Source organism: Gnatocerus cornutus, chromosome 10 (assembly GCF_029298725.1).
Source record: "Gnatocerus cornutus isolate USDA-ARS CGAHR chromosome 10, icGnaCorn1.1, whole genome shotgun sequence".
NCBI lineage: Eukaryota > Metazoa > Arthropoda > Insecta > Coleoptera > Tenebrionidae > Gnatocerus > Gnatocerus cornutus.
Window position 1 is genome coordinate 2756905 of NC_142242.1, and position 26304 is coordinate 2783208.

A 26304-nucleotide genomic window follows, 5' to 3' on the forward strand; every position below is an offset into this window, starting at 1 on the left:
AACGGTTTAGTATTATCACCACTACAACACCCACCATTATAATAGGGTATTGTCTTTCAATTAAAGCGCTCTGAATGATCCATAATAGAGAGGAGCAAATGATTTTTATTTTAAATTAAGTAATCTGTTATCTTGAAAAACAATACACAAACAACGCCTCCTGAAGTTCGATAATAGTATTTGTGGGCAAATATCTCCATCACCAGTGGGGTGATACCGGCGAAACAACATTCAATTCGTTTTCTTAAGTTTTATTAACAAAAATGTACAGTCAGCTTTGTCCAATAATAAACTCCTCCAAAGACTTTACGATTACAGCTTTAACATGATGCTTGGGAAGAGATAATTCGCTCTCAATGACGTAATACGTGTTGGATTCCTCGAGATCTTCAGGGAAACCGTCGACATAACGATAACACTCCAGTAATAGCTTCCAAGCTAATCTTCTGTCACCTACATATCCCGACAGTTTCGCACAGCCTAATAAATTTACCAGGCTAATTAAAACCGACGAAGACTGCGAATCAGTCAACCACGAAACGAATTTACACATTTCAAAAGCGGTAAACTCGTTTAGTAGTAAGAAGAAAATTAATTTGATTACATTATATCGTTCCTCAATCGGAACAATTCTATACAAATGTGTTATCGTCGTTGATAAATCTACCAAAACGTCATCGTCTTCAAGGAAGTCGATGTACTTTCGGACAGTCTTTGTTATGAAAGTTTGATCATTTTCACATCTGCAAGTGCAACGCGACAACGCCATAACGTACACAAAAGTCTTGTAAATACAGTTGGTCTGGAAATCGTGCCTAATCCGAGCGATTACTGAAGTTGATAAACACAAATCACGTGCTAAATCCGACAACAATAAAATCGTCTTAGAGTAGGCTGTAATTAAGAAAGTGCTCTTCTCACTGAGCGTTACTAGTTTCAAAATTAGAATAGTTATCACTTTGGAGAGGGGAAATCCGCGCTCTTTCACCCTATCCACCAAAATTGACAACATCTTCTCTTGCAAGAACTCCGGAAGTCGTTTCTTTATCAACTTCTGAAGAAAGAATTCCAGACACTCAACACGTATCCTCACCATAACAAACGGCAGGTAGTTATTCATCCAAATTCGCGTTTTATAGTCGTGACTCACAGACGCGACGATGTTATCAGACACGTTGTCAACGGTAAACAGTTTGAGCGATAACAAATTAAAATAGAAATAATTAAACGGTCTTAAATAAGTAACTAGGGCGTTAATAGAGCGTTTGATATTATCACTCCCACTTCGAACCAACGCCGATTCGTACTTATGCTGCAATAACTGAAGAAGTTTCACCAAATCGGCAAAAACGTTCTTGTTCATTGTCAAGAAATGTCGTTGGATATAAAACACCAAATCTGAGAAAACTCGAGGGATTTCGGTGTTGGGGCACAACGATGTGAACGCCTCGATTGTCAAAAATCCGACTTTATTTGCGAAAATGTTCTTCATGAACAACGATCTAAAACTCTCAAAAGGTGCGTGCAAAGTCTCGCGGATGAAGAAGTCGTTTTTTATCCGCGACGAGGAAAAAAATAAAAGTACCATCAAAGCACTGTCGGTGTGTTCTCTTGACAGGATTTCGTAAAAATAAGGAATCAAAGTCGGAAACAACACGAAAATGTCTTCGATGGTCTTGGGGCGGATGTTCTCATCCAAGGAAACTCCAAGGAAACGCTCAATGAGAGCCTTTAACAGTTGCAAATCCGCGTTTCTGAAAATTGAGTTTTATTTCTGGCGAGTTGAGGGTCATAATCACCTGACAATCCAACTAGGACGATTGAACAACTGAATGCAGTTTTTGACAATGTCCACAATAAACGGAAGTGTCAACTGATGGATGGAATTGTCCGAAATCAGCACCTCCAAACTGTGCAAAGTCGACGATAATGTCGAATCTGACGATAACGGATCCTCTAAGATTCCAAGCATGAATTGTACAGACGAGACTAGTAAAGGCTGCAAGAAACGCATGGAATAAAAATTTCATCAAATTAATTCTACCTTCGTTAGATTCGTATCAGAAAGACACAAAGCGTGAATAACGAGACGGGTTTCCGGGTTCCTTCTAATTTTTCCGTTTTGTTTATTTTCGTAGAGAGTATGTAGAATGTAGTCTAATAGTTTTATTATCACTGCATGCTCCTCGAAGGTCTCCATGGAAGCTCCCAAGAGGTTCACCAAGTTCGCTGCCAACGAAACGGGGCGTTTCATATTACTCACTTGAATTATCTTAACGAGGTGTCTTAAGAGAGTCGATTTATTGAAGTGCGACCAGAAGGGTTTGGTGGAGTTTAGACACTCGATAACGTTCTGCGAAATTGAAATTTTTTACCAACTTTCAAAGGTGTTTCGTTCAACTAACTTACGTTTATTAGAGATTCCAAAACTTTGGAGTCTTTAACGTTGAGACTGCAACCCAAATTGTCATCAAGAACGTCGTCAAGGAACGACAAACTCTTCTCTAAAAGTTGCACGACATTCCGAGGACGTTCCTTTTGAGCAGTGATCAAAACATCCAAAATTAAAACACAAGAGAACATGTTCTGTGGCTCAAACGATTGGATTTTCTCTTCGAAAAGTTCGCACAAAGTTGTAATGTCGTTTTCATGGAAATTTGTGGACACGATCAAATTGGCATACAGGCGAATTTTTTCCGAATTTTGCGAACAGACCGAAGTTCGAATTTCTTTTTCTAGCTCTACTAAAGAGGGTAAACTTCTCATGACATATCTTTCTTGGGCTACTATAACGAGGTTCGGACAGTACTTCAGTTGACGTACCGACATTTGGATCTCTTGCTGTAGATTTGGGTGAAGAAAAGTTTTTTCCCAGAAGCCGGATCTCTTCAGTTCTTGATAGTACAAGTTCCCTCCAACGTCATATGTGTTTTCTCGGTCAATTCTGTAAGATGTAGCCAAGTTTGAGGAAGAACCAGAAGCTACATCCCAAACTAGTTTCAGGATTTGAGCTGCGACTTCGTCGAGGCGCGTTGAACAGAATTTATAGATCGAGAGTAAAAAATAAGAGTACAAGCTCGATTCAGTTTTGTCTAGACGAATGTGACAAACTAAGAATATCTGTGAAAGGAAACGTCTCAGACTCTTGAGGACATCTTCAGTGAAATCGAACTGAGAGAAAAGATGAAGGTATAAAAGAACAGTCTTTGTTTCTAACTCATTCGGCCAATCGTGTTTCTTCATGTAAGTGCTAACTATTTTCAAGCCTGTACTGCTAGTTTTTGCGTACTTGACAAAAGAAACAGTGTCGTTGTCAAATTCGCGCTTATAAAAACCGCGTCTGCGAGTTTCAAGCAACGCGTGCACTTTTATTTGATAATGAGCTTCAGTATCTCTAATAAAAAAGTAAAAGTCGCTCCTGTAGTGCCGGACAGTTATTGGAATCCAATATTTCAGAAAACTCTGGTAGAACTCGCTAAAACAAACTGTCACTATTTTTTTGTGTGCTCTTGAACTTACCCTTCATTAAATTCCCGCAAGTTTTTCCGATAGTGCGGCCAAACTTTCTCAAGAAATTCATCAAAAGTGAAAATATTAGTGAGCGCCTCGTAGAAAAACGAGCCCTCGCGGCTGTCTGTATTGTTACAAAAAAGTCTCAAAATCTGCTTGTTTATCAAGTGTAAAAAAGCACGAATATCTCTTTCTTCGCATTGCTTTAAAATATCGTTTAAATCAATGCCTTTAATTGGAAGGTTGTTGAAATTGCACAAATGCTTTTTACTGTCACAAGGCAACGACCTTAAAACAATTCTGCTCACATTATGGGCCCAGTTTTTAAAACCAGTTAAAGGCGAATGAGCCGCTTGATTCATGCTTTTGAGAATTGATAGAGACATATCTGGAGTTAAAACATCTTCACGTTTTTTCAGTATTAATTCCAACAGCCTGAGGAGGTGTAAAGATTGGAATTTTACGATATTAATAGACTCCAAAATTTCAGGAATCACAATTTGAAGAAATGACGACTCAGTCTGCACGAAAATTTCTTTTTTGTATTTTAAGGAGAGGAATAAGAGGAGTTTAAAAATGAACTTGTCGTGAACGTGGATTTTAAAGGACGACACCAAGACATAGTCGTGTGCTTTAAGATTATCTAAAACCGCTAGAAAACTGCCGTGGAAATCGTCCTGGAAAAGCTCCAAAAGCAAAGAAAAAGTTAATTTCGTGGTGACCTCCACATCGGCTATCGTTTCGGCCGTCTGCTGGGCCAAATATGCTAATAAACTTATGAGGTCTTCATGTTTATGGGGGATTCCGTTCTGCTACAAGAAATTATATAAGACGTTGAAAATAAAAGAAAAATGTACTCACCGTGTCAAGTGAAAAAACCTGGAAAACTTGCATTTTTGCGACAAAAAATGAGGTTATATCGTCATGTTGTTTTGACACTTCTAAAAAAAAATCAGGTTATGTTATGACGTCAGACGTCATGATGACACTTCATAGACCGGGAACTAGTTAGAAGTTTGAATTTCAGAGAGTTGGAAAATGAAAGATTGAATTATTGGAGCAACTATTTTTATTGGAATAAGTACGTAAATACAGAAGTTCTTGTTAAAAAACCGATATTTGCTTAGGTTGGATATAATGGAAAATATTTTAAAACTATTCCACCCCAACCAAGTTCGTTTTAATAATATACATATAATACAAGCAACAGAACTAAAATGTAATGACTAAACGTAGTAAATACAAACAAGCAAAACGGTGTAAACCTATCGAGGACGATCATACAAGCTCTAGGTAAACATTTAGTATTGCTTGAAATGTCTTACTATTTTGAAATTTTATTTCTTGAAGAAGTTTTTGACAATTAACAAAAGCTTAAAGTTCAAAAAACGGTAAACTAGAACTAAATCGTTTAATCCTACAAAGCTAACAATCACAGATCTGTTATCAGGCTCTGTTCTGCAGCCCGTTTCCAATTTATCTGCATGAGCACCATGACAAACGCAAGGACTGAGTGACAACAGAGATTTATTGAGAAGCTATTGAATTTACAAAGAGATAAAAATAAACATCTACATAGCTGCGGTGTAAATATGTAAAAATTTCATCGGTTGCCCTGGAAATGCGCTAATATAGAAAACTGCGTATAAGAAATGTAGAACAAATTGAGAAACGATTTTTCAAAACAAAACCTAACTAAATGGCCAAAGTAATGGAATAAATGAGAAACAAACTGGATGTTCCCCATGTTAGTATTTAAGGCAAAACGTTTTCTTGAAAAAAATATAAAAAAATGGTACTGGCCTTCAAAAAAGTTAAAGTATATATAATAACCCAAATTTGATTATATATTGGCCAATACTCAAAGTTGCGTAGCTATGTGTTAAACAAAAGCTTAAAAACGTTACATAAAATTGTTAATAACACATGGCTGAAGCAACAAGGAAATGAATATGCATTAAAATAAGCTAAAAAATCAGAGAGGCTGAACATCTTCTATCGCCTAAATTACAAAGCGACGACCGGAAAACCGCCGCTAAACTCTTTTCTCTATTAAATAAGACAAATACCATTTTAACAAACATTATTTACAAGAAATCATTAACAAGAATAAAGATTTCTGTTTACTTATTTCTTCTTTAACAACTGAAACCCATAAATACAAAAAACTAAAACTGAAACGTGAACTGAATGAAAATATTATTAACTGTCTAACTTATGAACAAGTCGTAGTCAGACCAATCAGATTCGTCTGAATCGGAAAAAAAATCCGCCAGATCTTCCAAATCTTCCGCCAAAGTTTGCTCGTCCAGAAAGTCCCAAAGGATAACTTGCTGTAAAAAATCACACGTCAAACACAAGTTACACAGAAACACGGGAACTACCTGAAGGACCTCAATTGCGGCGTTTCCGAGACCACGAGCGGCTCGTCGTTGACGTGGTGGAGGTCCAACATCACAAACGCGACCATCAGGAAACGCGTGACGATAGAAACATTTGTTCCCAAATGGGCATTTTCCAACGCCCTTGTCAAAGTATTTGCAGTCTTTTGTTGATAAAGCGGTCTTGTAATCGTCGATTAATTTACTCTTGTCTTCTTTAGTATCCACCCAGAAGAGGCTCGGGCACACGAAGTCAGATGTCACGCGGCATTCGGGGCAAGCTCTAAAAACAGGAAACCACGCATCAGAATCGTTCGAAACTTCACTTTTTGCTTCCAAGTATCATCGCGTTTCTTCACTCAACATTTCCGCCAACTCACCTGATAATCTTATTCTCAAACTGCCTAGCTTGTCTCCACTTCCTGATGCAGCTCAAGCAGAAACAATGATTGCAGTTCGGTAGAATTCCAAATCTCTGCTCACCGTTTGCTTTTTCCATAATAACTTCAAAGCAAATCCCGCAACTCTTCTCCTTCGACCTAGCAATGGCGAAAGACAGCTCCATGTTCTTCTCATGTTGCTTGATGCAGTCTTGACGATGCTTCTTCCGTAGATCTTCGTCCAGAGGATGCAACGCTGCGTTCCCACAAAGATCACAGATTTCTCCATGAAGATAGCTACATTCTCCTGGTGGATATTTGCAAAAACCGTCCTTATTAGCGTATGGGCAGAGTTGCTTCGTACTGTTGTTATTTGCAACAGCACCGGTTGGATTTACAGCCGCTGCATAACTCAAAGGTTTATATGTTACGCTTTTTGGCACGAACTCGGGGGCGTTCACCCAAAGGGAGTCTTTTAATGGGGAACAAGTTGCACCTTCGCTGTTGACATTCGTGTCCTCACTGAAAACAAAAGTTGCAGTCAGCAACCACTAAGTCAAAACCGCCCTAAATCTAACTGCAAAAATTGGACGATTTTTCTAATTCGAAGAAACGATATGACATACATTTTATCACGATGGAATATTTCGATGATTTTGCATTTCAAAACTGTTGTCATCATTTTGTAACGTTGACAACACCACGAAGGTTTCATTTTTTACCAAAGTGCCACTTTTACTAATTACATGAATTTACAACAGTGGATAATAACACTAGTCAACATATTTTGAATGAAATTTGTACTAAAACAGTGGAAAGTTGTTTTTAGTAAAAGCCCGTTTTTCTCCATCAGAACAGAACAGAAATATTTGTGATTTTTTTTTAGTACACCGCGTTCACTTTTGTTTTCTCAGTTTTGCCTAACAACTTGTTAAATCATGAAACTTTATAATACATCATTAAAAAGATAATTAAATAAGCTTCCCAACGAACTACAGTAGAACCTCGCTAATACGCCTTCCGCTAGACCTCTCTGGGTAATCCGACCGTTCCGCGAAGTGCGGGTGGAAACAATATTTTCGTGGAATCCTTAAATCGAGTGGCACGTAGGGATCGGATTAGCAAGGTTCTACTGTAAAGAAATCGCTGAAAGAGTTAGTTTTTGCCAAGATATCCGAGAAAAACTCATAAAAATTTCAAAAAACGAACGATTTTTTAAAACGTTGATACGTTTTTGTATAGAACTCCTAAATTGACACTTTAATTTTTTAATGTATTACGTCATAAAAGTTGAGATCTGCTTTCCAACGCGGTGTTAAACACGTTATCTTTTGGAAGTTTTGAAGATTTTGTAAAAATTTCAATGTAAATGTCTAAAAAATTGTAGTTTTACGATAAATCTCGCGTTTTTTAATGATTTTACTAGTCAGAATGGAAAATCATACATAAAAGTTATGCAGCAACTGTTAAAAAGTTGATGGGCAAAGTATTTTATAATTTAATTTATAATAATTATATAATAATATATAATTTAAATAATTTTGAGTATCCATCCCTATAATATTTTCAACCCAGATGAAATTTTCGTAAAATTATATCTCCATTGGTTACCGCCACTAAAATGTTTGGAAAAAAGTTGCAAAAAATTAATTAGGTATTTGTAGTTTATTTACAGCGCTTCCAAGAAAATTCTAAACATTTCCACCCTCTAATGTTTTTGGTTCATAAGCTAACTAAAAAAAATTCGAAAATGTTGTATTTTGGGCCACGTTAGCAGTTTATCATTTTATAATTTTTTCAAAAATATCACGAGAATTACTAACCCTAGCGATAAGCTTTATAAGTCGTTAAAAAAATTATTAATTTTTTTCAAAACTCTGTCGAGGAAACCGTTTTTTTTACTGATGGAGAAAACGGACTTCAGAAACGGATTTTTTTTCCAAAATTTGTTGACTAGTGTAATCAATTCCGATCAACTGGAAATCTACTGAATTGTTTATCATATCGATCATTGCGCCCACCCACTGTAAATTCCGGTATTGTACTTCAGAAAGTGTTTTCTAATTGAAACAATACGGGGTTGTTCAAACAAACAAACAACATAACCCTGTTTCAAAACAATCGTGCAGAAATATGTTTGCAATTTAAAAAATGCACAATCATATCGAAGACCACCGGTGTCGTTACGGCAAGAATCTTGTACTAGTCGCAAATAAAATTTAACGGCCAAGACGTGGAAACAATAGTACTAACAACCTGATAAGAAATTTTGTTACCAAGAATTTTTCCAATTTTTGAAAAATGTTGGTCACAAAAATATAACAATGCACATTCCCGGCTTTTAACGGTCGACTACAATTCACTTCCTGAATCGAAGGTCTTTTGCGCACAAAAATTTCCCTCAAGAGAGAAAACGTCTAATTTGTATACATAGAACCAAAATTCATTAAAAAGAACACGTAACAACTAAAAACTCACTGCTCATCGCCATCGTAGCCCAAACACGTGGCCATTTCACTAACAAAGAAAAAACACCACCAAGTCTTGGAAATTTCTTGGAAAATGTCGGCGACTAAATAGAAGCACTGGCACAAAAGAAATAATTTCTTCCCGGTTTAGAACATCAAAAGTCCACAAACTTTTTATGGTGGGGCAGCAGCCACTACCAATGATGCAACTTATCAAAAGTTAATTCCCTCACCTCACCATCATGCGATGGCGGTGGGGGTGAAACGTTACAACAAAAAAAAATCCGTTGAAAAATGTGGAGCCTCTATTTTAAAAAACCGATATAAATTTGATACCGTTTTCGAAATAAACCGAATTATAAAATAATTAAAAAATTACTTCTTTTGATTACCACCATCATCATAACCCAGGAAGGTTGCCATGTCGCTTTTTAAACGCAATTTTTGAAAATAAAAACTAATTAGAAACTGCGTCTTCGAAAAAATCGACGACTGAACACAAACACATGCACGGGTCGAAGAAGTGATTTCTTCCGGCTTTTTAACAACGCGCCACCAGAGCTGTTGGTGGAAGGGCGGCAAAAATGCACCTTATCAAAATTAATTCCTTCACGATCATGTGATGGCGAAGGGTAAAACATTACAAGAAAATTTCCGTTAAAAAATACCGATATAAATTTCATACCCCCTTTGAAAACTGTAAATTTTAATTTCCGAATCTCGAACGACTTACTGTAGCTAGAAAAAATTAACAGAATTTACTAGTTTGTTTATTCCGAGAAGAGTACAATTGCTACCACCAAAATATGAAAAAGTATTTAAAAACTTACGTCTTTTGATCATCATCGTCATAACCCAGGCAAGTTGCCATGTCGTTTTTTCAGCGCAAATTTCCGAAACAAACTATAAATTGAAAAACTTGCTTATAAAATATCGACACCTGAACACAAGCACGGACACAGAGGAAGTGATTTCTTCCCTGATTTTTTACAACACGCCACCAGAGCTTTTGGTGGGGGGCGGGCGATATGCAAGAAATACACCTTATCAAAATTAATTCCTTTACGATCATGTGATGGCGGTGGGGGGTGAAACATTACAATAAAAATTTCCGTTGAAATTTAATTTGAAAAACCGATATAAATTTGGTACCGTTTTTGAAAACCGAAGATTTCGAATCTGTAACGACTTATAATCACTAGAAATTAACAGACTTTACGGGTTCGTTCATTCCGAAAAAAACTAATTTAACTGCCACCGAAATAAAAAATAATTAAAAACTTACGTCTTTTGATCACCATCATTGTAGCCCAGGCAGGTTGCCATGGCACTTTTTTATAGCAATTTTTGGAAATACAAACTTGCTTAGAAAATACCGACGACTGAACACAAGCACCGTCAAAGAGGAAGTGACTTCTTCCCGGTTTTTTTACAACGAACCACCAGAGCTTTTGGTGGGGGGCGGCGGAGATCCAAGAGATGTATCTTATCAAAATTAACTTCCTAATCACGTATTTGCGCGTAATTTTGAAATATTATTAGGACTATTGTAGACAGGTGGCTGCCTTATAAAAAATCAAACTAATAAACTAATAACTTAAAAATGTGACAACTCATTGAATGAACATTCGTGTTGAATGTTTATCGACCGATTTTCCAGATGGCCCAACGATGAATTGGTAATAATGACTAATGCAAAAACTACTGCAGTTTTGTGAAGACAAAGCAGAATGTTTATTGAACAAAACCCAACAATGATTTTCGAAACTTAATAAAAAAAATCGCAATAACGAAATTGTAAATGGTCGGGTCAGCCATAAATGGTCTAAAATATGATTTACATATGGACATAATATAGAAAAATCAATAAAGAAAAAATGTAATTACACAGTTATACATATGTACAGCAAAACCTCGATAATCCCGGTGCAAAAAAAAAGTTTTTCCAGTGCCGGTTGGTGTAGTTTTGTCAGTGCAGAAAGAAAAAAACAAAATTGGGAGTGGCTTTAAATTTTTGTCGGTAATTCAAACCACGATAATCCGAAGTGACTTCATTCTCCAACATTAATTTTCAGAAAATCTTAATTTAAAAAAATGCGCGAACAAGTTTCCAGTAAACAAAAACAAGGAAACTGAAACAACAAATGTATTTTTTATTGTATTGTATTTTTAGTTTTTAGTTAAAATATAATTGAGTTTAAAAAAACATCCGGTAACGCGGATTCTCCTGTTTTAATTGATCCGGATTATTGAAACCCTGCTGTAACAGATGTTTTTCTTTCCTTCAAAATATTTCCTTCTATGTAATGTCTGATAGAGTTGATTGTTTAAATTTCTTTCAATATTTAGTATTATTATTGGTAAGATGTTTATGACTTTTGTTAGTTTTAATAAAATTTTTATAATAAAAAAAATTCCAATTAAACCTATATTTTTTGATTCGATGATCCGTGCAGGCTCCGGTCCTGAGAAACACGGATAATCGAAGTTGTAGTGTACTTAATAACATTTTTTGGTTCAAATTGTAATAAGTCAAATAAATAAAAAAGTTACGCAATATTATTATTATAAAACAAGAAATAGTGAATTAATATAAAAATTAGCATAAACAGTATTTTAGTACGAATTCTCTTAAATTTTGTGAGAAGTGTGGGAGAAAATTGCGCCACCCGTTGCCCAAAAAATCGAGTACAAAAAAAATTGCATAACTATATTTTATCGAAAACTGGATTGCAATAGCAATCGTTTCAATATTACCGTACTAAAAACACAGTAATTCGACATTAAAGTACAAATGAATCATAAATAAAATATTTTCTAGATATATAGGTAGCAATATCACGATCCTGATAATTCGTGGTATTGTTGCCAATTAAAAATTCTCTTGTCGCAACTGTAGAAAATTCTTTAGTAATCAAGGTACCAGAAGTCCGATAACGCGAAAGAAAACAATAAATGCATTCATTTACCAACACATGATGATTAGCAAATTTTTTATAACGTGCTCAAATAACGTTTTGATATTGCATTCTTAATTTATATAACAATTAATTCAATTTGCAATTAAAATAACCAAAGAAAGTTTTTACAAAGACGTGGGAGAAAGTACAAAAAAAATGCAAATGAATGACACTCACCTGTTCTTGAAATTTGAGACTGCAGAAGCATTAGCAGAAGCACTGTCTGTTTGTTTTATACCATTCTTGGCATTTTTATTTGAGTCTTGCAAGCGCAACTCAGTTGCAGAGGTAGATGGCGTATTTGTGCTGAAATTTAATTTTTAAAGGGCATATTTTTATCTTCATAAAATTACCTTGAGGGCTGATTATTAGTAGTATTTGGTACATTAAGCTTGTTTACTGGCCTAACCTCATGGCGGAATCGGCAATTGCCAGCATGTGTGCAATAACCTCGCAGAAAATAACGACAAAGAGGAACGCTACTGGGCCTTCCAAGGACGAAACCTTCCCTAGCCTTCACTTGGAGGACCTCAATGTTTGCTCTTTTCTTGTGAACGAACGAACATCCCATCTTTTTGCAAATGTTTCTTTCATAGAACCTTAAAAAATGATAAAAACATCACTTAGACACAATTTATTAGAACAGAGGGAAAATTCAGCAGTGAAAACATTTGGCGGCACTTCCCGCCAAAGAAAGTCCCATAATGAGCCCCCTTTTCCGAGCATCTGTTCCCAAAAACCCAAAGCAACTAGTAAAAGCTCCAATTTCTAGTAAAACCCGCACCGCCGCGCGGTAATTTCAATTCATAAAAACAAAACGTTCCAAATTTTTAAATTAATTTGACACAGCATTACTACAAACGATTATGTTTTGTTTGTGATTGTCAAACAGTTGACGCAAGGCGACTAGATGACCTGAATGCAAATAGTCCCCTCTGTCATTTAAATTGCCGAAATTGTCAATTGAATGTTAAATTAACTTACTCAAAGCAAAATTTTTGGGTGTCGGGGTATCCAAGTGTATTATCCGCCATATTGTCTGACTTAACTGTCTTTCAGTAGAAAATTTATCACAAAATAAGAATTGTTTACTACACACATCCACGTGAAAGCATTAGCTATCACTGGTTTAAACGAAAGTTTGCCCAAAATGATTAATACTCAATCCCATACGAAATAAACACAAATTTTAAGAAAAACACAAGAGCAGGACAATCTTCCCTTGCATTCTCATAACGAATGCAGTTGGCGCTGCTGCTCCAAATTCAGGCGCATGCGCACGTCAAATCCCTACTACATTCAAATTATTGCAACCCCGATATAATTGTTTTATTCCGTTAAAATTGCTATTACACAATCAATCTTGTTTCATTTAACTTCTTGACACATTTAAAATGTCAGTTTAAGTCAACATATAAAAAAAAAACTAATTTTGGCGGCAAATTTTGAGGCACAGGGGTGCCACCGCAGAAATTTAAAACTTTTGGGGGCCAAATATACAAGTAAATTTTCTTGTTTTTTTTTGGATCACTACAATACAAGACAATTTGATGTTTAAGTCAAAATTAAGTTAAAATGTCGATTTATTTAGAATTGGTCTGTAAATACTTTTCAGCTCTAGCTATTAAAATTTCAAAAATTTTACCTTGTTTTTAAGATACTGGGTACGATAATAAGTTAATAAGAAATAAATATTCAACGCATTGCGGTCTGCCTTGTAAGTTGATGCACAATACTGTTGATACAATAAACACAAAGACAAAACAAAAAGATACGAATGTAAAACAATAATATCAAGACGAATTCCTCTACTCATACTCATGAGAGTTTACTGAGTTCTAGGTCACACAGTTCTCATTTGTTGATTTCTTAAATATTTTAATATCTTTGGTTTGGTCCCTGGACTAGTCTTGACAGACTTTGCAAAATAAAGTCATAATCATTTTCATAACTCTTTTTTTTCTTTCTAAAAATTAAAATCAAACTTGTCATTGTCAGTGGCTTATTAAAAACAAAATCTTGTCCCCTTTTTCTCAGATTTTTCGCCACAGAATTTTTAATTCTTTCTTACGATTTATATTTGGTATAATTTTATTTAAATTTGATTTAGGGGCAGTTTACAGAAGCTTTAATTTCGATTAAATTCTTAACATCATGTTACAGTGACATGTGATCGTTTTTCCGCCAATCAAATTTCAGCAATCGTCAAACTAGTTGCCAAATTAACTTATTTCAATTAAATTATTGTGTAAACCGGCCCTTATAAAGATAAACGGATTTTTTTGTCTACTTATTGTGATTAATTTTAATAGTTATAAAAGTAAAATTGTCCTGCTGAACAGGTCCCATATACAGAGTGTAACACAAATGCGTGCGAGTTTAAATTAACGTGGTTTATTTTATATATCACCACGTTAACAGTGAAAAAAATTTTAGATTAAAAAAAAATGTCTTCAACTTTCGTCCTATGTATAACACACGTACGAAACTGATGAGCTTTGTCGTCATGGAAAATAATTTCATTGCTGTCGATATAGGGATCTTTAATCCTATAAACGTTCAGAGGGAATGGAAATGGGAACACTTTTATTTTGGAATTTTTAAGTTGGTTTTAACTAAGTGGTGTCAGGAATTTTGATTACACCCTGTATTGAAGATTTATACATGTGATTTAACCGCAATTTGGATAAGAATTCACTTACCTGTCATAACGTAATATTAAATATGTACCAACAAAAAACTACAGAAAACTCAAAAAATTAATAGAAGTCACTCACTATTAATTATTTAATTCAATTTCGCAAGTATAAATTTGATGAAAGGTCGTCTTTGCACATTCTCAATAATCCTTCTTAAATAAGTTTATTGAAATGAAGAATATGTCCAAATGAGAGCCGATCCAGTAATAACTATTTATTTTCACAAAGTCAGGTGCAGTTATTGCATTACTTAGAATGTTTTTCTCACTTTTGTAGTTTTCAATACAAAGGTATTGAAGTGGCCAAAGTAAAAATAAAAATTTATTGTATACATTTAGTCATGTGTTGCATGATGTGCATACAATTAGAATGATTGAATGTGTGAACACTTGAAACAAAAAAAAAACAGGACTATTGTAACAGTGAAGAAAAAAATAAAATTTTTGGAATACATGTTTAATAGAGTAAAAAAATATCACTAAACAATACACTTTATATAAAAAGCTTTAATTCACGATCACATTACCAAAAATATAAAAGAGAAATATAAGCGACTAAAAAATTGACAGTGAAAAAATTGAATTAAAAAAATAAGTCACCGTAAAATTGCATTTAACAAACATTTTTATCTAACTTTTTCGTATATTAAATTTGAGAATTCAAACATCAATATTTTGAATATAAAAATTGATAAGAGCAGATTTAAAATATGACTACTATGTGATGGCTTCGTCTTGATAAGTTTACAATAAAAATATATAATTTGTGGACTACGTATTAAATAAAACTGTATATATGTATAGTACGTGGATATAGTCACATTTTAAATAAGCAGTTACGACATACAATAAATTGTTCGTAAAAATTGCTGTTAGGATAAAAATGTATTCTAACACAATCTAATAAAATTAATTACGAATGAATGTTTGCTTAAATATAAACACTTTCATAAATCCGATATAATTATCTATATGCACAATTGAAATATTTACAAAAAAATATATAATAGTTAAGATACAAGTATGCACTGTTTTATATTAAACATAATTAAAATAGTAACGTACAAATCACTGGACGTGAAGACGATTCCACATAAATATAGTTCCGGCACAGATCACTATTTCATCATATAAACGACTGATAGCAACTAAAACTTCAGACAATGCCACTTCCATTTATAAAAAAAAAACACAAAAAATTAATACTGATATCTAAAGTAATTATGATAAGAACTTAATCCACTAGATTATTTATCAGTCGGATACATGTAGAATAAATGTCTATAAACTTCTACTTATAACTAAGCTAACCGGACCGAACAAAAGTGCGCTATATAAGTGCGCCACTGCGCGTATACACTGTCCTGTCACGTCCCATCAGCGTAGCGAGGCACTCAGGAAGGAAACTAGCAGCCGCTGGAGGGTAAGTACGCATCCAATCACAGTCACCTGATCGTGCGCCATATCACAGTATAACACGCTCATATGCACCCACAAGCTCCCTTTTTATCGGCGTGTGTGTGCAAAATGCGCATGGAATCAGGGCGCCAAGGGTCGGGGCAGCAGGGGATCAGGTGACTGACGAGGTCAGCAAGCTGAAGTATCTTCACCTCCAAGGGTATAAGCTACACTGTCCAGCCTTTGTGCCAATTGCAAACGACGGCAGTTTAAGTCATTTTTCAGAGCCTCGATTATCTAGAAAAAAAGCTCAGTCTCTTCTTACCAAACAACCGCAAAAACTCACCTGATCTCTGTACTTTGTTATGTATATGTAGAGTTCTTTCAAAGCTGCGACCGTGTCGAATTCATCCGCTTGTTGTGCAGACAACTGTTGCATTGCAGAGCCCATTTCTTGATCCGTAATCACAGGCAAACTCGCCACGTCATGATAAAACTGAGACACCATCTCTCGGTAGCGAGGAATGTCCTAAAAACCCAAAACACGTTCAAATAAACAATAAAACCTAAACAAAACGAAATAGTTCTTGGTACAAAAGTCCCAACTCCCAACTAAAAACTTCAAGTATATTTCAATGAACTTTTCTTGTAATTAGTTCAGTTTCTCAAGTGTACTTTCATCTGAACTTGTCTTTTGTTCAAGCGACTTGATAATTTCATTGGGTCACTTCAATAGCAATAACAGCCACGGCGTACTTACTTTAGCAAACAACAATTTATTAGACGGCGAGTCTTTGCCCAGTCGATGCTCAGTTGTGGAACACGAGTCCATAAAAGTCTGCGCTATAACAGACAGACACGAATCTAATGTTGTCGTTTTGTTAATATCAAATATAAAATCTGGATTTTTTATAAAATTAACCCAAAATCTAAGAGGAAGACTATTTGATTTCCACGCGTGTACAACTTCCGGATCTTGAATCCCATGTTTCCTTGCAGCTTCGTCCAAAAGATCAAACAACCATTTAACAGCCGGTGGTAATGCGTCGTTCACTGTCAATATAGTTAAAAAGAAGTCATCAACAAACTTTTGAATCGTCCCTTTAGTGGATAAAAGCCTCGTTAAAAATATTTCTGGTATGGCTTTATGAGTCCTTTCAGCTAATTTGTTGTTTGGAAATTGATGGTCATCGATTGGTTTAACGAGATGATATATCCTTGGATTGGTTCCGGTTTCGACGTCGCCGTTTGTGGTGATTATCGGTGATTGGGAGTTATTGAAGTACATCCCTGCCACACCTAACAAGACTTTAGATGACAATAACTGGAAAACTTCATACTCACAATTATGACACGGTTGTTTACAATTATTGAAACTGTCGTTCTGTCGGGAGATTAGTGACATTACGGCACTCTCCTTCACGCCGTAATGAGCTAAAGTGTTGAGTTTCTTCCAAGAGCCGACAGTTTTCGTAGTTAAGTCTTCGTCTTGGAGAGTCAGATGACCACCGCGGCCGTGTCGCCACTCCAAGTCCACTTCATGGATAGAAGGACGCAACGAGAAAGGAGTATTCTTAAAGAGAGCATCGAGAATCTTAGATTTAACTTGACTGATTGTATCACAGTCTAAAACTTTGCATTGGATTTTTTCGTCTAAATCGTCTTGCACAATATGTAAAGTCTAGAAAAAGAAAAGAATTAAACTGAAAAGTTGGAAGGATTGGTGATTTTACCACAACACTATGTTCAACTTGTTCGCGTAACAACCTCTCTTCAGACAAAGAGTAACGAGCGTCGTGCGTAATCGCATCAACGAGTCCTTTCTCTATCTGGTGTTTGATGGCTTTAAATAATAAAAACAACGAAGAACCTGCGTATTCTTTTAAATAGTAGTACATGCAAAGGGCCATCCAATTGGTTAGCATTTTTTCGACCACGCTTTCTGTTCTTCTTAGCATAAGTTGTGGGTGCTTCGTGTTGACGGATTTGTCTATCAAACGAAGAAGCAGGCTCTTTAGGATATCTGTCGCGTACTCCATTTTGCCCATCAAGACTACCATTAGCAAAGACGCGACGGTTACTCTAAAAATAGAAAGTAGCATGGAGGGGAATGAAGGGAAGAAGAATCATACTTATCACGTATGTTAAAAGACTTCTGTGATTCTAACATTTCTATAAAAACTAAAACGAAGTGTTTATTATTGATTAACTGCTCGAATTGGAGCATTGCCGTGTCGTAGTTGGTCCTCGGTCCATTGATTCGTACCTAGAATAACAGAAGTAAGTCAAGTGAAGTGAGGTCGATAAAGAGTACTTTAGGCGAGTTTAAAATTGGATGATCGCTGACTCCTGGGAAAAAGACCTTCATGATGTAGCTGGTGTGATCCAAAGTTGGTATTCCCGAGTTTTCTAAATCCGCAGTGAGATCAGTCATGTCGGTTTGAAGTTCGGCAAATGCTAAAAATTCTAATTATTCACAAAGATGTATCAAAGTATATTTTTGTATCTTACCTAATTTACATTCCGATCTGACGTTACTCTCTAATGTATCCATTTGTATTTGAATACGCTTGTACTCGCGTTCCGCTTGAGTGGATTTACGACGATACACGAAGAGTACAGCGAAAAAAAATAAGACAAATAAAATTGAACCTGCTGCTATCATGGCCACTGCTTCCGGAGGAAAAGCGAAGCTTTTATATATATCGTAACGCAAATAGCCCAATGGAAACCTCAAGTTTCTTCCTACTCGAACCACGACCAGAGGAAGATTAGTTTCAGTCTGCAAAGGTTTGTCGTGTATTGGAGGGTTTTATCGTGAAGTAAGACATACCTTTACGCCGTTTTCGTCCGTGTCGAGCGGTTGTTGCTCGGGTGGTGAGCAGACAAGTTGGCTCATAGCTAAACCGGTGACATTACAAGGTTTCGTTCCTATCGTAACGACGACGTCAGTTTCATCACTAGCCATGTTTAAGTTTTCGCCTTCTATCACTAAAGTATCACCTTTATACAGTTTAATTTGATTGGGGAATTTAAAAAACTTGGGATCTTCTACGTATAACAATTGGCTTCTTAAATTAGGAAAATGCTTATCTAGGTTTCTAACAGATTGCACGTTATCCATTATAAAACCGATTTTTACAGTAAGCTGCGCTTCTGGCATCTGTAATGGCGAGACTATCAGATATCAGTAGGACGCGAAAAAACGCATACTTACTTTAATGGCAGACGGCTGTCTAAGTGATCTTCTAGCTCTAGTACTGGCTAAAAGAAACTGGCTATTAACTGAAGGACTCGGACATTCAATTTGTGTAGCACTTAAGACTGTACAAGAAGTTTTATTAATAGCAATGGAAGGCTCGCCATCTGAATAAACCTCCATTTCTGGAGCTTGAATGCTGCTTAAATTAGTGCCATGAACAAAAATCATTCTTCCTCCAGACACAAAACTTTTTAGCGGTTTGATTTCCATAATCGTAGGATCTTGCGTGTAATTAAACGGATTACCTTCTAAAGTACGATTAGCGCCATCTATACTTAAAGTAAGTTTAGCTATATTCACAGACTCGTGCGCTCTTGAAGTGATGCAAGTTAGCCGTCCGCTCGAAGCTTGAGTTAAATTAACTTGACAAACGTAATCATCTAAATACGCGGTTATTTCAGAGCCGATATTGAGATACTGTCCTCTGATTGCTAATTGTGTACCGCCAGACAGAGGTCCTTTCGTCGGATCTATACCAAACAACTTAATATCTTTGTAGCTAAACTCCACCGATGACTTGGTAAAACCAGCTTCGTTGCCGACTATTATCGGTGCGGTCATTTCGGTCCCCCATGGACCGGTCACACATTGGATTTTCACGGAGACTTCGTAATTGACCAGTTCACAAGGAACGTCGCCTATTTTGATTTTCCCTTGCACGTCCTCTTTTTTCAGACCCAAGTTGCTGCCTTCTATTGTTACTAAGGTACCGCCTTCGATCGGTCCGCTGAGCGGTTTAATCTATAAACAAAGTGGTGAAATGGGATTATGGGGGTTGGAAAAGCGTTACCATGTCGATGCGAGGTCTTGGACACTCGATGTGTGGGATCTGTTGGCAAGTTTCACTGTAAGTGCAAGTGTTTCCGCACCAGGTGCATTGGTATTTTGAGTTTCTGGTAACGCATAATGAACAGTCTGCGTGTTCGCGGTGCGAGCCCAATATATCACATTTATATAATTTTACTGTCATTGAGTCTATGTGATGATTTCTGTTCCATACAACTGTCACGTTTGCTTCGTACTCTCCTTCGTTAGCTTCGTACGAATACTAAAATATTAATTAATTAATAGAACAATTAGATGAGAAGTCTTGACGAGACTCACTGTCGTGTTATCGCAAACAATGTGTTTATTGTAAGCTACTCGAGCAGGCACTAGCATTGTAGCACCTTCGATAATTATAATGCATTGAAAACCGGAATGAGCAGCTTGTGGATGGGGTAAGTTTTTAACTTCAAAGATCATTTGTTTCGGCACATTTGTCGGCAATAAAATGGCATCACGCCTTCGAAACTGTGGACAATATTCAAAGCCGTGATTTGGCAAATGAACAGGATTCTAAAATAAAAAACAACAATTAACCAACCACCGGTTGTTGACATTGGTCTTACATTTTCGCCGCTAATGATGTTGCGTTGACAGACTGAAGTATTGTGTGTACACTTATTTTCATACACACACCAATTGCACGCCCACTGGGATTTGACACATTGCATACAAGTGGTGTGTTTGGAACAGTCGTAATAAGCAAAGTTCCTCGATACGAAATCTTTATTTGTCTCAGAAGAACGAACGCTGAGCGGCACGAGAACGTGGTCTTTTTGAGGTGGAATTTGCGGACGTCTCGAAACATCAGGTGTCGGACACGACAGTCCGAATTCCGTAACGACGGCATCTATGGGTTCCGCTGAACCAAACACACACTTATATTTAGCACCATATGGAAGTTCTGGAAGAGTTTTTATTGTAAGACGGACGGTAGTCATTTGATTAATCGGAATCCGTTCCGGTAAAACTTGTTCAAAGTCTATACACTGTTGGCCCGTGCCTAACGACAACCAACGAGGGGGGCTATGAGAGGCCTTGAGGCACGCACTGCGAACAGTGCACCTACAAACAATTACTTAATACTACTGGAAACAAGTACGTAATTAAAACCTACTTCTTCTCGAGAGAACACCACCCGCAATAAGGATCTTTTGATTCTAAACAAGCTGAACAGTTGTTGTAGCTACTGCAGTGCTCGACGTTAATTTTTGATATCTACAAGTTTGCTGTTGGAGAAAATGCTTAAAGTTTCCAACTAATACATTACCTTTGAAGTGGAGAGAACGTACAGGTAGTCTCCCGACGTCGAAAGCGTCGTGTCCGGTAATATCGCATTACCTTCATCGACGATGACTTCCTCATATTCCGTAGGAACAGGTCCTGATAGAAGTACCTTTTTCAATTTCCCATCTGTAGTTCCGAGGAACGCTAATACATGTCTTCCTGTTGACGCGGTAGCAACTGCCGATAATGAGTTATTCGGAAATACTAGCGCCGCGTTACTGATTATAGGCGTAGCGCCGCTGATTTTGAGTCCGACTTCGCAAAAATTCGGTATGTTACCTGCAGAACCGCTCGTTGGGCACTTCCCGTCTAAAATAAGTCCAGAGACGTAACCCATGTTTCGATATTTGACGCTGCCGTTGAAACACATGTGTATGTTTTCGATGAATTTGGCTTCGATATCACGCAAAGGGTAAAGACAGAGAGCTGAATGTGCTTGAGGCTCGTTGGTAATTCCGCGCGCGGGTCTAAAAACTGCGATCAAAACCGAAGTCCCGACCGTAATTCCAAGAGCGCTAGCTAATTCCTCTCCAGCCGTCGCAATTTTAGCGTCTTGCACTAAATTGTACTTTTGATCACCGTCAACACACTGCAACGTCACTTCAGTGTAACTGTCATAGTTGGCATCGTTTATGCAAGTCCTTGACAATCTAGAAACGTAACCTTGCTCTTCTTGTCCCGGGAGATGAGACTGTTTTTGCACAATTAAGAAATAAGCGTAATCGCTGGCGTTAAATCCATAAACGTATTGTACGATAAAATGGTCTCTGTACTTGACGTCAATACTCAAATGCGATTGTTTGCTGAAGGAGTATTCAGCGATGTCTAAAGTATCCAAATCCCTACTAGCAATAGCGGGTACGTCGTGTCGATATTCGCCATTGTTAGTAAAGGTGGTCCCTACATACAGTATATTCGACCGACCCCACAAGTTGTAGCTTTTAGGTCCAATATACGCATAAGTGGAAGCATTCGCGTCGTTGGCAGCAATCGCCCTCGGAATGAACTCCGGTTCCGCACTGATGTTGTTCAGTTTATACTTATAGCACGCACCTTGGAAAATAGACCCGCACAGTATGAGAGTCCTCGATTCCGGTTCGATCAGAAGAATCTTGTTGTAGTTATCGGTCAATGTGAGAGGTGTATCGGCGTTGTTGCAGCCAAGCGCGTGACATGAAGGACTATCGTTCTTTGGGCCAGTCATGACCGAATATTCCAGATTCAAATCGGCGTCCAATTGTAACAATCGATTCGTTCCTGCAGCAAAAATCTTCTTCGTTTGGTGGTCGATCGCCAGATGCGAAAAATGGACCGGTGGATCGGCGGGGCTCGGGTACTGCGCCAGGAGCATTCCTCCGAATGCGCGACCCCATAGCCCCGCCAGAAGCAGCAGCCAGAGGCCTGCCACGGTGTCCGGCCCCTTTCCCACCGCGGATCCAGCGCGGGCCCTCTTTACCACCATGAAGACGGCGGCCAGTGCATGCTCCGGCCGGCCGCACCCTCAATGCCGCACCGCATCACTAAAACAAAAAAAAATCCTCAATCAACAACTTGTTTCAATCTAAACTACTAAACTATTGTAGTTCAAGTATTTATAAGTTTTTCAAACGTTAAAAAAATAAACTACAATTAAGGTGCGGGTTCACTCCTCAAAGCTATACATTGTTTTAAATAAAAGTGCGTTCGTTGAACGCACCTTCGTGACCCTAATGACCATGCAGTTGTTTATTTTTAACAGAAATCATTTTATTGGAACGGTAGTGGATAAAATAAGAATTATATGAAAGGAGACGTCGTAAGCAACTGAACTTCCATCTAAGGAAATGGAAATCGTCTATGACTGGTTTATTGTCCATATGTTTATGGACATTAACATTAAATAAATACATTAATTGTTCTCACGACGATTTAAATTCAAAGAATCGTAAATCTGTTTCTTCATGCATATAGTTTCCAGCCCACAGGTTAACAAACTATTACTCCTGTTCTATTGTTAATTTAACGGTTTACTCACAGTAGTCGTAAATGTTTGTAAATAGAATTAATATGATCCAAGTATAAAAAATAAAGTGAATATAAATTACGTTCTACATCATAAAATTACCGAGATGCCCATTCCTCACTGAAGAAAAAATCTCTAAGTAAATTCCTCAACAAACTCAGAAAATGAACGTAGGTACTTGCAAAGGATTATCAACAAAATCATCTTTCGTAAAATCTAAAGTTTACTTCCCAATTTTAAACAATCCTGTTATCCAACTAAATTCGTGCGAACCGCACCGGATTAAGCCCACCAGCAGTTTTAGTTGAAAATGGAAACAAAAATCATAACAGAATATCGCTAGGTAGATTATTACACAAAGAAAAAACCGAGAACAGCGATCTACTGGAATGCAGGAATTATCCGGTCACGTTTTGCCGTATGTTCAAAGTGTAAAACAAACTTAAATGTGTAACAAAATAACAGGCTATAATTAATCTGCACGGTATAGATCAACAATGGAGTCAAATTAAATATTTGTTAGCTGACATCCGAGCTCTAAATTTGATTGAAACTCTTCTGTAAAGCTCATAGCGTTAAATAAATATTTCACATTTCTAGTGGTCGGAACAAACGCGTGGAACTAGTTTCTTCGAATTTTTCCAGTTAGCAAAGCGTTTTTCCTCCCAATTATTTCAACATCAGTAATATTTAACGATAATACCGTAAAAACAAATTTAACAAGCGGTTATGACAATAAGTATCATCTCGAAATAATAAGATGTTGAATATATAACGAACAATTTATTCCCGTTGTTTGCTTCACAAATACTATCTTTAAAAACGCAAGCAGATGTTTTTCCTTTAAAAATTATTACATGTGTGTTTAAATTATAGTCCCATCGATTCACTGATATTAGTTTCAAGCTAATGTTGATCTATTCGATTTCCGTGCAAAAAATCAGATTTAAAAAGTTGATTTCGTTGTGAAAAGGAGATCATATGTCCAGGATTGATTCTTTATTTGATCAGGTAAGTAAAAGTTTTTATTGTCATGGAGTTGTAATCATTTGGAACAAGTTTTTGATCGAAAAAACTTGTGTTTATGAGTCTGTTTGTGTGAGATGACTCTTCCAATTTCCAGAAAAACTACGATGGATTCCACCGTCGAACAAAAACTGAAAAGGTACGGAAAATTACCATTTTTAATCTAATTCTCGAATTCCTGTCTCGCGGGAACTAAAAACAGACCAGTTTCGAAGCTAAGTGACTTTCAGTTGGTACTAAATTTGACTTTAATTGAAAAAATTAAGTAGTCTGAACGCGAAACTCACGCCCCTTTAATTGGTGCATTAGAAGTGTACGATCTGCTTGTAAAAATAGGGGATCAATTCGCTTATTAAGAAACACTCGAGCAATTTAGGAACGCCATTAATTTCAGACTATCGACTAAAAGCATGTTTGTTGGGTATAAAATTAGGCATCAGTTTTATTGCAAGTGGCTTTTCGTCGTGATTGTGCACAGAAATTTAATATAATTAAAAATTTCATCGTTGCATTAACAAACTTCTATTAACGTTCCTCTATTGCGGGTAAAATTAAAAATAAATTGATGTCACGTATACTGACACAAAGATAATATCAGTTATAATGAGTTTTGTCGTAAAGCTTCTCGCATTACCCTCCATTTTTCAAATTTTTCACCAACTCACTAGAAAATTATCGATTGCAACAAAATTTTCATTTTCTCCACACGCTTCGATATTATATTCAGCGCAAATTTAAATACGACGGAAATGGTAAATAACTTAAAAAGACAATCTTGTTTCATCCTACGGAAGAAGAGTACAGTAAATAAGTTAAATATTGACGTAAGAACACAAACAGGTAAAGTCAAAGGAGAAGAAAAACATTTTTGGAAGCAAAAATTACATCTAATATTAGCTTGATGTTGCTTCCACCATTTTCTACTCAGCATTCCGACATTTTATACTCTCAATGGCCAAACAACTGACATCAAAATTTCAAATATTTACTTCCATTATTTGCACATTCGTTTTAATAATGTACATGCCAATTTGACACTATTTTGTGCCAGTACGAAACGTACTAATTAAATGTTAACAAGCTGTGTAATTATTTCAGTGAACCGTATAATCTATCTTTTAAGAGGATTTGTACTTTTAACTTAATGACTATGATCCATGGCGTACATTATGTGTTGGGATTATATTCATTTTCCAAACTATTTATATATTTTGTATCATTGTCATGAAATGTTTTTTGAGGGTTGTGGAATGTCTGCGGTGCGTAAGATTCGGCGGTTTTGAGATGAAAAAGTTGTTGGTTGTAATCAATTTCTATAAAGTAATCCGAAGCTCGAGCGGGGGTGGAAGTTTGCGAAAGGAAATGAAAAGCGACTTATTTGCGTCATCAATTTACGAATTTGCTTTGTTTGACATAACCTGTTCCATGTTAAGGGTGATCAAATGACGCAAAATAAATTATATAAATAAGCATTAACAAGGCGAATTCTCAAGACATTTGGTGAGTGAAGATCTTTTGATGTGAGAGGTTTTAGGGTGAGGGAGTGTTTCATTGAAACGCGTACGCGACGGTGATTGATCTCGCTCGGTGAAGCTCAGCTTGCCGTCACTTCAGCATCAAAACAACTTCCATACATCCTAGAGAATACAAGTGGACCTGTATTAATAGAACACTTGTAAAAACACCAAACGTATAATCAATAAATTAGCCACAAAATAATACTTATGACTTAATATGTTATGTGCCACAACACATGGCCTAAAATAAACTCGGGCTCGTGTTTGTGTAGCACTTCCAAGTGAGAAATGAACCATCCGGCAATCAAAAAAAATATATCTGTCGACGCCCGACAGATGACAGCGAATTATGTAAATGACAACAATGCTGCTCGGATGACATATTTAGTGGTAGTGGCACATTTTCACGAAACGCAACAACACTTTCTTAAATTTATTTAAACTCGACCACATCTCTACAGGGTCCGGCAACACTTGTGTCCACCCCCAAAATCGTCTTTAATTTTAAAGAGAAAATTTTGAAAATTTGCATACGCTTATAGTTGACAAAACTCTAGAAGCGTACGCAAAAATTTGTTTTTTATCACTGA

General features: G+C 36.6%; 3 protein-coding genes across 5 annotated transcripts in view; all 3 read right to left on the minus strand.

Moving 5' to 3' along the window:
• Positions 1 to 235: 235 nt before the first annotated feature.
• LOC148167129 (uncharacterized) lies at positions 236 to 4473 on the minus strand. Of its 2 annotated transcripts, none has more exons than XM_088047988.1 (6): positions 4372 to 4473; positions 3520 to 4319; positions 2410 to 3475; positions 2045 to 2353; positions 1800 to 1999; positions 236 to 1754 (listed from the first exon to the last, which is right to left on the minus strand). In XM_088047988.1, the coding sequence occupies exons 1-6, from the start codon at positions 4402 to 4404 to the stop codon at positions 272 to 274; spliced, it is 3891 nt and encodes a 1296-aa protein (XP_087904114.1). In that variant the 5' UTR covers positions 4405 to 4473; the 3' UTR covers positions 236 to 271. The 2 variants fall into 2 exon arrangements, with proteins under 2 accessions (XP_087904114.1, XP_087904113.1); XM_088047987.1 differs by having other exon boundaries at positions 3520 to 4322.
• A 547-nt stretch (positions 4474 to 5020) lies between these two features.
• On the minus strand, positions 5021 to 12954 carry Mkrn1 (Makorin 1). Its single transcript, XM_088047797.1, has 6 exons — positions 12684 to 12954; positions 12053 to 12298; positions 11877 to 12005; positions 6272 to 6793; positions 5895 to 6174; positions 5021 to 5843 (listed from the first exon to the last, which is right to left on the minus strand). The coding sequence occupies exons 1-6, from the start codon at positions 12731 to 12733 to the stop codon at positions 5721 to 5723; spliced, it is 1350 nt and encodes a 449-aa protein (XP_087903923.1). The 5' UTR covers positions 12734 to 12954; the 3' UTR covers positions 5021 to 5720.
• Positions 12955 to 14835: 1881 nt separating this feature from the next.
• PlexB (plexin B) overlaps positions 14836 to 26304 on the minus strand; it is a 33788-nt gene continuing 22319 nt past the window's right edge. The window contains exons 2-16 of one of the 2 annotated variants that reach the window (XM_088047118.1): positions 21153 to 22689; positions 21000 to 21100; positions 20449 to 20947; positions 20162 to 20395; positions 19848 to 20105; positions 19013 to 19798; positions 18629 to 18958; positions 18307 to 18577; positions 18110 to 18261; positions 17928 to 18061; positions 17529 to 17877; positions 17140 to 17476; positions 16556 to 17094; positions 16142 to 16324; positions 14836 to 16092 (exon numbers count right to left, since the gene is read on the minus strand). In XM_088047118.1, coding sequence (XP_087903244.1) covers positions 15985 to 16092; positions 16142 to 16324; positions 16556 to 17094; positions 17140 to 17476; positions 17529 to 17877; positions 17928 to 18061; positions 18110 to 18261; positions 18307 to 18577; positions 18629 to 18958; positions 19013 to 19798; positions 19848 to 20105; positions 20162 to 20395; positions 20449 to 20947; positions 21000 to 21100; positions 21153 to 22631 — 5760 coding nt within the window. In that variant the 5' untranslated portion in view covers positions 22632 to 22689 and the 3' untranslated portion in view covers positions 14836 to 15984. The remainder of the gene's footprint in view (positions 16093 to 16141; positions 16325 to 16555; positions 17095 to 17139; positions 17477 to 17528; positions 17878 to 17927; positions 18062 to 18109; positions 18262 to 18306; positions 18578 to 18628; positions 18959 to 19012; positions 19799 to 19847; positions 20106 to 20161; positions 20396 to 20448; positions 20948 to 20999; positions 21101 to 21152; positions 22690 to 26304) is intronic. The other variant, XM_088047119.1, reaches the window with a different exon arrangement.

Bases quoted from the DNA above. Each gene is read 5' to 3' on its own strand.
- LOC148167129 (XM_088047987.1), bottom strand. From the start codon at position 4,404: ATGCAAGTTTTCCAGGTTTTTTCACTTGACACG. The intron at 4,323-4,371 runs GTGAGTACATTT...AATTTCTTGTAG, and splicing joins AGGTTTTTTCACTTGACACG to CAGAACGGAATCCCCCATAA. The intron at 2,354-2,409 runs GTAAGTTAGTTG...TCAATTTCGCAG, and splicing joins TTTTGGAATCTCTAATAAAC to AACGTTATCGAGTGTCTAAA.
- Mkrn1 (XM_088047797.1), bottom strand. From the start codon at position 12,733: ATGGCGGATAATACACTTGGATACCCCGACACCCAAAAATTTTGCTTT. The intron at 12,006-12,052 runs GTAATTTTATGA...ATTAAATTTCAG, and splicing joins ACTAATAATCAGCCCTCAAG to CACAAATACGCCATCTACCT. The intron at 5,844-5,894 runs GTAGTTCCCGTG...GATTTTTTACAG, and splicing joins CCGCAATTGAGGTCCTTCAG to CAAGTTATCCTTTGGGACTT.